Raw genomic sequence first — 10,360 nt, 5'->3', positions numbered from 1 at the left:
CTCCAAGAAGTTCAGATAGCCTAGGTACAAGTGGCTTCAAGCTGTACTTGGGCGTAACACCTTTGGACGTCCCTGAAAAGCACAATCAGATAAAATAATCATACAAGTGCTCACTATCAAAAATTGGCACAGAATAAAATCATATTTATCACATACTCATTTATTCTATTATGCAACAGACATGTGATTGAAAGGAATGCACATACTTTCATGCCAGTAAGCAAACCATCACTCTAGATCATAGGTTTTGTTCATAGTAAAAGAGCTATCAACTTTTTCATACGCTCATGTAAACAACAGTGCATCTTTCTTCAGCCTGTCACATTTCAGTAATTTTACTGATCTTCAAATCTTAACCCTTTTAAATAACAGGTTTTAGTTCAACTTTCAAAATAATAACAAATATTCCACATAAATGAATATCTTTTATCAATTCCAATTATTTTTGAATAATTTAATGCATCCCATATCACCTCATACGTCTTGGCAACATTACTTCAAGCATAAGGTAGCACACCTCCAGTCTGGATTTTTTTTTTATAACAAATATTCATATTCTTGCCAAAGAAAGTTAAAACTCAATTTTCAAAAAGAAACTGAATATTCCATCAAAATGGATTGCAGAGGTCAGGCATGATCTTTTCATTTAATGATGTCTATGACAAAAATGTATGATATATCTAGATGGACTACAGTCTCACAACGATGGAGAAGAGAAGAAGGAATATCACACTATACACCCCAATAGAGGTTGAGCAAAGGAAAATATAACCTTAATTTACCAATTCCATGAATTTTGATCACGTAAATTCAATCAATAGTCATAACAATGATAAAAAAAATAAAAAAAAAAAAAAACAAGAATAACATAACCTAGAAAAAAACAAGATTAACATAACCTAGAAGACGAGGAAATTTTCCTCATGGCAGAAAAAGACAAAAAGATGATGCATATTACAACCGACAAAAGGAACTGATAATTCTACTATTACAAGTCCAAGAAGAGCTTTCATTGGGAAGGCCCAGATAGCTAAGCACTGCCTTATCCACATTTAGACAAATGAAGCCATCAAAAGAAACAATAGCAACAAAGAAACTTAAAAATGCTTAGATAAATAAATTTTGTGATGCCCACCTTTCTTCAGTACTAAAAACACTTAGGATTTTTGTTTTTAGTCCTTCAAACTGATCCTTCTACTTGATTAATTGACTAAGCAGATTAATGCCATCCAATTACTACCACAATTACACCAAAGAAAATACACCATGTGTATGAATGTAGGTGTCCTCTCCCAGATATCAAATATGAATATATGACAGATATCATGGCACAAATCCATTTTCAAAGCCACATTTTGCACCAGCAAAAACTATTCCGAAAAAAATAAAAAGCTTATCGGGCAGCGACCACTGTAGATCCAAACAGCTAATTACAGAACCAAGCAGAAATCTGATCAAAAGGGTAAATAGGCACTACTGAAAAATAAAGCTGAGAAGTTGCATAATAATAATTGAAAAAGCCAATTTCACGATAAAAGTAATCACAACCACAAACAATTAAACTATTTTATACATATCCAAAGGAGCTAGCAGGAAGCAAAATAAAGAAATATCAACCAGAGCATTGATAGAAGACAAGCCACAGACCCATTTTATCAAAACAGCATCAGATATCAGAACATGCAAATCTGTTAACATGCGCATGATTCAGGCAAATCCTATAAGCTATATCACAACAATCAAACAGCGTTTTTGTGAGATATCAGAATTACGTGATGTAGATACACATCTGCAGACATATAACCACCAAAAACGCAGATACAACTAGTAGAAGCAATGAAATCAGCACATAAATTAAGGGTCGGGCAAACGAAGAATAACAAATAAACATATCAAGAATCTACAAGGGTAAATATAAGTGATCTAAAGGGAGAGATCAATACAAAAAAAATTTCCAACTAGAACAAGAAATATAACTGGTAAAAAGCATTAAATAAGGCATTGCAAGTATATACCAAATGGGTGCAAAGAATAACTTTGGAGCCATGATCCATCAAGTACTTGATGGTGGGAACGGCAGCTCGGATCCTGGTATCATCAGTGATATTGAAGTTATCATCCAAAGGGACGTTGAGATCCACTCTCACAAACACCCCCTTCCCCTTCAAATCTGCGTCATTTAGACTGCTAACGCTCTTCTTTGTAGCCATATCTCAACACACCTGCAAAAAACCCAGAATAAACAAACCAATACATGAGTACCCAGATCAGTAGAACACGCACACACGCATATATAAACAAATTAGTATATATAAAATATGATAACAGTGAGTGAAGGATAGTTGCATACAACGAGAAACAAGTAAAGATCAAGACCAGAGCTTTCTGGGTGAAATGAAGAAAAGACAAAGCAAGAAAATAAAGAAGGCTTTAGAAAGAGAGAGAGAGAGAGGAAGATTAGGTGGATTTGTTCGGTCTGGGGCCTTGGAGGCTTCAAAGGCGAAGGGGATTGTGGTTTTTCTTGGGGCGGGGTACACACTGGGCTAGAGATGTCTGCACTATGTAGTACGTGGGTTGGGTTTCTCTGTGGTCCAGCTTAAACCCTTGAGCTGTCGGTTGATGGTTTTGCATTTCACCATATGCGAATCAGATTCCAACTTTTTATTTCATAATTAGTTGAAATTAAGCAAAGAAACAAATAAGTAGAATATAAGAAGAATTCTTCTAGAAGATCACAAGCTTTGACACTTTGACTTTTGCTTTAGAATCTTCGGTTGCGTCAAGTTTAATATTCAGTGGTTTTGTAAAGTAAAATAATTCAATTACATTATTTGTAAACATATTTTTTATTTAATTTCAAAATAAATTTTAATTTATTATATCATAATAATTTTAAAAATGAGTATAATAATATTAAGAATGCATCTAATATAAACTTAAATTTATATGAGAACTAACTTAATTATCATTAGATTAAATATTTATATCCACATATACAGAGAATTAATTAAAGTGTGTATATATAAAATATATTAATCTATATATAAAAATTTAATCTGATGATAAATATACTCATCTTTATATGAGCCCGAGTTTTAATAGGCACACTCTAATATTAAATTGAAACTTATTACTCTAAGAGATTTGATTTTCATAGCATCTCAATTTTATTTATTTAGGCATTTGAAACATTTTTGTAGGAGATGAAAGTGATGGTATTTGTGGCTGAAGTGCATTTCTGAGATTCATCGTGCTTCTCTGTACTTACGTTTTATTAAATCTACTCAATTGCTTTGTTTCAAATCATTTTAAATTTTAATTTATTATATCATAATAATTTTAAAAATTAGTATAATAATATTAAGAATGCATCTAATATAAACTTAAATTTATATGAGAACTAACTTAATTATCATTAGATTAAATATTTATATCTACATATACAGAGAATTAATTAAAGTGTGTATATATAAAATGTATTAATCTATATATAAAAATTTAATCTGATGATAAATATACTCATCTTTATATGAGCCCGAGTTTTAATAGGCACACTCTAATATTAAATTGAAACTTATTACTCTAAGAGATTTGATTTTCATAGCATCTCAATTTTATTTATTTAGGCGTTTGAAACATTTTTGTAGGAGATGAAAGTGATGGTATTTGTGGTGAAGTGCATTTCTGACATTCATCGTGCTTCTCTCTACTTACCTTTTAATAAATCTACTCACATGCTTTGCTTCAAATCATTTTAAATTTTAATTTATTATATCATAATAATTTTAAAAATGAGTATAATAATATTAAGAATGCATCTAATATAAACTTAAATTTATATGAGAACTAACTTAATTATCATTAGATTAAATATTTATATCTACATATACAGAGAATTAATTAAAGTGTGTATATATAAAATGTATTAATCTATATATAAAAATTTAATCTGATGATAAATATACTCATCTTTATATGAGCCCGAGTTTTAATAGGCACACTCTAATATTAAATTGAAACTTATTACTCTAAGAGATTTGATTTTCATAGCATCTCAATTTTATTTATTTAGGCGTTTGAAACATTTTTGTAGGAGATGAAAGTGATGGTATTTATGGCTGAAGTGCATTCTGACATTCATCGTGCTTCTCTCTACTTACCTTTTAATAAATCTACTCACATGCTTTGCTTCAAATCATTTTAAATTTTAATTTATTATATCATAATAATTTTAAAAATGAGTATAATAATATTAAGAATGCATCTAATATAAACTTAAATTTATATGAGAACTAACTTAATTATCATTAGATTAAATATTTATATCTACATATACAGAGAATTAATTAAAGTGTGTATATATAAAATGTATTAATCTATATATAAAAATTTAATCTGATGATAAATATACTCATCTTTATATGAGCAGAGTTTTAATAGGCACACTCTAATATTAAATTGAAACTTATTACTCTAAGAGATTTGATTTTTATAGCATCTCAATTTTATTTATTTAGGCGTTTGAAACATTTTCGTAGGAGATGAAAGTGATGGTATTTGTGGCTGACGTGCATTTCTGACATTCATCGTGCTCCTCTCTACTTACCTTTTAATAAATCTGCTCACATGCTTTGCTTCAAATCATTTTAAATTTTAATCTCTTATGTTACAAAATAAATATTAAAATCAAAAGAATACTATGATTATAATTGAATGAAAAATATACTCTAAAAGTCTTGCTTTGATCATGTATTCCTTTATAATTGATGGGTAATGAAAGTGTGTATATATAAAATTTATTAATCTATATATAAAAACTTAATTTGATGATAAATATACTCATCTTTATATGAGCCCGAGTTTTAATAGGCACACTCAAATATTAAATTGAAACTTATTACTCTAAGAGATTTGATTTTCATAGAAGTGCATTCTGACATTCATCGTGCTTCTCTCTACTTACCTTTAATAAATCTCTACTCACATGCTTTGCTTCAAATCATTTTAAATTTTAATTTATTATATCATAATAATTTTAAAAATGAGTATAATAATATTAAGAATGCATCTAATATAAACTTAAATTTATATGAGAACTAACTTAATTATCATTAGATTAAATATTTATATCTACATATCAGAGAATTAATTAAAGTGTTTATATATAAAATGTATTAATCTATATATAAAAATTTAATCTGATGATAAATATACTCATCTTTATATGAGCCCGAGTTTTAATAGGCACACTCTAATATTAAATTGAAACTTATTACTCTAAGAGATTTGATTTTCATAGAAGTGCATTTACATTTATTTATCGTGCGTCTCTCTACTTACCTTTTAATAAATCTACTCACATTCTTTGCTTCAAATTATTTTAAATTTTAATTTATTATATCATAATAATTTTAAAAATTAGTATAATAATATTAAGAATGCATCTAATATAAACTTAAATTTATATGAGAACTAACTTAATTATCATTAGATTAAATATTTATATCTACATATACATAGAATTAATTAAAGTGTGTATATATAAAATGTATTAATCTATATATAAAAATTTAATCGATGATAAATGTACTCATCTTTATATGAGCGAGTTTTAATAGGCATACTCTAACATTAAATTGAAACTTATTACTCTAAGAGATTTGATTTTCATAGCATCTCAATTATATTTATTAAGGAATTTGAAACATTTTTGTAGGAGATGAAAGTGATGGTATTTGTGGTGAAGTGCATTTCTGATTATTCATCGTGCCTCTCTCTACTTACCTTTTAATAAATCTACTCACATGCTTTGCTTCAAATCATTTTAAATTTTAATTTATTATATCATAATAATTTTAAAAATGAGTATAATAATATTAAGAATGCATCTAATATAAACTTAAATTTATATGAGAACTAACTTAATTATCATTAGATTAAATATTTATATCTACATATCTGAGAATTAATTAAAGTGTGAATATATAAAATGTATTAATCTATATATAAAAATTTAATCTGATGATAAATATACTCATCTTTATATGAGCCCGAGTTTTAATAGGCACACTCTAATATTAAATTGAAACTTATTACTCTAAGAGATTTGATTTTCATAGAAGTGCATTTGCAGCATTTATCGTGCTTCTCTCTACTTACCTTTTAATAAATCTACTCACATTCTTTGCTTCAAATTATTTTAAATTTTAATTTATTATATCATAATAATTTTAAAAATTAGTATAATAATATTAAGAATGCATCTAATATAAACTTAAATTTATATGAGAACTAACTTAATTATCATTAGATTAAATATTTATATCTACATATACATAGAATTAATTAAAGTGTGTATATATAAAATGTATTAATCTATATATAAAAATTTAATCTGATGATAAATGTACTCATCTTTATATGAGCCCGAGTTTTAATAGGCACACTCTAATATTAAATTGAAACTTATTACTCTAAGAGATTTGATTTTCATAGCATCTCAATTTTATTTATTTAGGCATTTGAAACATTTTTGTAGGAGATGAAAGTGATGGTATTTGTGGCTGAAGTGCATTTACAGTATTCATCGTGCCTCTCTCTACTTACCTTTTAATAAATCTACTCACATGCTTTGCTTCAAATCATTTTAAATTTTAATTTATTATATCATAATAATTTTAAAAATGAGTATAATAATATTAAGAATGCATCTAATATAAACTTAAATTTATATGAGAACTAACTTAATTATCATTAGATTAAATATTTATATCTACATATACAGTGAATTAATTAAAGTGTGTATATATAAAATGTATTAATCTATATATAAAAACTTAATCTGATGATAAATATACTCATCTTTATATGAGCCCGAGTTTTAATAGGCACACTCAAATATTAAATTGAAACTTATTACTCTAAGAGATTTGATTTTCATAGAAGTGCATTTACAGCATTCATCGTGCTTCTCTCTACTTACCTTTAATAAATCTCTACTCACATGCTTTGCTTCAAATCATTTTAAATTTTAATTTATTATATCATAATAATTTTAAAAATGAGTATAATAATATTAAGAATGCATCTAATATAAACTTAAATTTATATGAGAACTAACTTAATTATCATTAGATTAAATATTTATATCTACATATACAGAGAATTAATTAAAGTGTGTATATATAAAATGTATTAATCTATATATAAAAATTTAATCTGATGATAAATATACTCATCTTTATATGAGCCCGAGTTTTAATTGGCCCACTTTAATATTAAATTGAAACTTATTACTCTAAGAGATTTGATTTTCATAGCATCTCAATTGTATTTATTTAGGCGTTTGAATCATTTTTGTAGGAGATGAAAGTGATGGTATTTGTGGTGGAGTGCATTTACAGCATTCATCATGCTTCTCTCTACTTACCTTTTAATAAATCTCCTCACATGCTTTGCTTCAAATCATTTTAAATTTTAATCTCTTATGTTACAAAATAAATATTAAAATCAAAAGAATACTATGATTATAATTGAATGAAAAATATACTCTAAAAGTCTTGCTTTGATCATGCATTCCTTTATAATTGATGGGTAATGAAAGGGCAAGTTCTCATCCCACATTAAATAGCATATTAACATATACAGAGAATTAATTAAAGTGTGTATATATAAAATGTATTAATCTATATATAAAAATTTAATCTGATGATAAATATACTCATCTTTATATGAGCCCGAGTTTTAATTGGCCCACTTTAATATTAAATTGAAACTTATTACTCTAAGAGATTTGATTTTCATAGCATCTCAATTGTATTTATTTAGGCGTTTGAATCATTTTTGTAGGAGATGAAAGTGATGGTATTTGTGGCTGAAGTGCATTTACAAAGATTCATCGTGCTTCTCTCTACTTACCTTTTAATAAATCTACTCACATGCTTTGCTTCAAATCATTTTAAATTTTAATTTATTATATCATAATAATTTTAAAAATGAGTATAATAATATTAAGAATGCATCTAATATAAACTTAAATTTATATGAGAACTAACTTAATTATCATTAGATTAAATATTTATATCTACATATACAGAGAATTAATTAAAGTGTGTATATATAAAATGTATTAATCTATATATAAAAATTTAATCTGATGATAAATATACTCATCTTTATATGAGACATAGTTTTAATAGGCACACTCTAATATTAAATTGAAACTTATTACTCTAAGAGATTTGATTTTCATAGAAGTGCATTTACAGCATTTATCGTGCTTCTCTCTACTTACCTTTTAATAAATCTACTCACATTCTTTGCTTCAAATTATTTTAAATTTTAATTTATTATATCATAATAATTTTAAAAATTAGTATAATAATATTAAGAATGCATCTAATATAAACTTAAATTTATATGAGAACTAACTTAATTATCATTAGATTAAATATTTATATCTACATATACATAGAATTAATTAAAGTGTGTATATATAAAATGTATTAATCTATATATAAAAATTTAATCTGATGATAAATGTACTCATCTTTATATGAGCCCGAGTTTTAATAGGCACACTCTAATATTAAATTGAAACTTATTACTCTAAGAGATTTGATTTTCATAGCATCTCAATTTTATTTATTTAGGCATTTGAAACATTTTTGTAGGAGATGAAAGTGATGGTATTTGTGGCTGAAGTGCATTTACAGTATTCATCGTGCCTCTCTCTACTTACCTTTTAATAAATCTACTCACATGCTTTGCTTCAAATCATTTTAAATTTTAATTTATTATATCATAATAATTTTAAAAATGAGTATAATAATATTAAGAATGCATCTAATATAAACTTAAATTTATATGAGAACTAACTTAATTATCATTAGATTAAATATTTATATCTACATATACAGAGAATTAATTAAAGTGTGTATATATAAAATGTATTAATCTATATATAAAAACTTAATCTGATGATAAATATACTCATCTTTATATGAGCCAGAGTTTTAATAGGCACACTCAAATATTAAATTGAAACTTATTACTCTAAGAGATTTGATTTTCATAGAAGTGCATTTACAGCATTCATCGTGCTTCTCTCTACTTACCTTTAATAAATCTCTACTCACATGCTTTGCTTCAAATCATTTTAAATTTTAATTTATTATATCATAATAATTTTAAAAATGAGTATAATAATATTAAGAATGCATCTAATATAAACTTAAATTTATATGAGAACTAACTTAATTATCATTAGATTAAATATTTATATCTACATATACAGAGAATTAATTAAAGTGTGTATATATAAAATGTATTAATCTATATATAAAAATTTAATCTGATGATAAATATACTCATCTTTATATGAGCCCGAGTTTTAATTGGCCCACTTTAATATTAAATTGAAACTTATTACTCTAAGAGATTTGATTTTCATAGCATCTCAATTGTATTTATTTAGGCGTTTGAATCATTTTTGTAGGAGATGAAAGTGATGGTATTTGTGGCTGGAGTGCATTTACAGCGTTCATCATGCTTCTCTCTACTTACCTTTTAATAAATCTACTCACATGCTTTGCTTCAAATCATTTTAAATTTTAATCTCTTATGTTACAAAATAAATATTAAAATCAAAAGAATACTATGATTATAATTGAATGAAAAATATACTCTAAAAGTCTTGCTTTGATCATGCATTCCTTTATAATTGATGGGTAATGAAAGGGCAAGTTCTGCATCCCACATCGGCTGGGAGCAATAGCATATTAACATATACAGAGAATTAATTAAAGTGTGTATATATAAAATGTATTAATCTATATATAAAAATTTAATCTGATGATAAATATACTCATCTTTATATGAGCCCGAGTTTTAATTGGCCCACTTTAATATTAAATTGAAACTTATTACTCTAAGAGATTTGATTTTCATAGCATCTCAATTGTATTTATTTAGGCGTTTGAATCATTTTTGTAGGAGATGAAAGTGATGGTATTTGTGGCTGAAGTGCATTTACAGCATTCATCGTGCTTCTCTCTACTTACCTTTTAATAAATCTACTCACATGCTTTGCTTCAAATCATTTTAAATTTTAATTTATTATATCATAATAATTTTAAAAATGAGTATAATAATATTAAGAATGCATCTAATATAAACTTAAATTTATATGAGAACTAACTTAATTATCATTAGATTAAATATTTATATCTACATATATAGAGAATTAATTAAAGTGTGTATATATAAAATGTATTAATCTATATATAAAAATTTAATCTAATGATAATTATACTCATCTTTATATGAGCCCGAGTTTTAATAGGCACACTCTAATATTAAA

The 10,360-nt window shown here is 25.8% G+C and overlaps 1 protein-coding gene across 3 annotated transcripts; it reads right to left on the bottom strand.

Moving 5' to 3' along the window:
- Positions 1-2,561, bottom strand: LOC131182351 (phosphoglycerate kinase, cytosolic-like). Of its 3 annotated transcripts, none has more exons than XM_058151656.1 (3): positions 2,351-2,561; positions 2,016-2,222; positions 1-72 (listed from the first exon to the last, which is right to left on the bottom strand). In XM_058151656.1, the coding sequence occupies exons 2-3, from the start codon at positions 2,208-2,210 to the stop codon at positions 37-39; spliced, it is 231 nt and encodes a 76-aa protein (XP_058007639.1). In that variant the 5' UTR covers positions 2,211-2,222; positions 2,351-2,561; the 3' UTR covers positions 1-36. The 3 variants fall into 3 exon arrangements, 1 of the variants encoding a protein (XP_058007639.1); XR_009150691.1 differs by lacking the exon at positions 1-72 and adding an exon at positions 80-316 and having other exon boundaries at positions 2,351-2,558; XR_009150690.1 differs by lacking the exon at positions 1-72 and adding an exon at positions 343-1,370 and having other exon boundaries at positions 2,351-2,558.
- Between the last annotated feature and the right edge of the window lie 7,799 nt (positions 2,562-10,360).

The sequence above is a fragment of the Hevea brasiliensis genome, chromosome 8 (assembly GCF_030052815.1).
Source record: "Hevea brasiliensis isolate MT/VB/25A 57/8 chromosome 8, ASM3005281v1, whole genome shotgun sequence".
NCBI lineage: Eukaryota > Viridiplantae > Streptophyta > Magnoliopsida > Malpighiales > Euphorbiaceae > Hevea > Hevea brasiliensis.
Note: the sequence above shows the minus strand (reverse complement) of the source record. Positions and strands in the feature narration are given on the sequence as shown.

Coding starts and splice junctions, on each gene's coding strand:
- LOC131182351 (XM_058151656.1), bottom strand. CDS start 2,210: ATGGCTACAAAGAAGAGCGTTAGCAGTCTAAATGACGCAGATTTGAAG. Junction 73..2,015: donor TTATTCTTTGCACCCATTTG/GTATATACTTGC, acceptor TGTGCTTTTCAG/GGACGTCCAAAGGTGTTACG.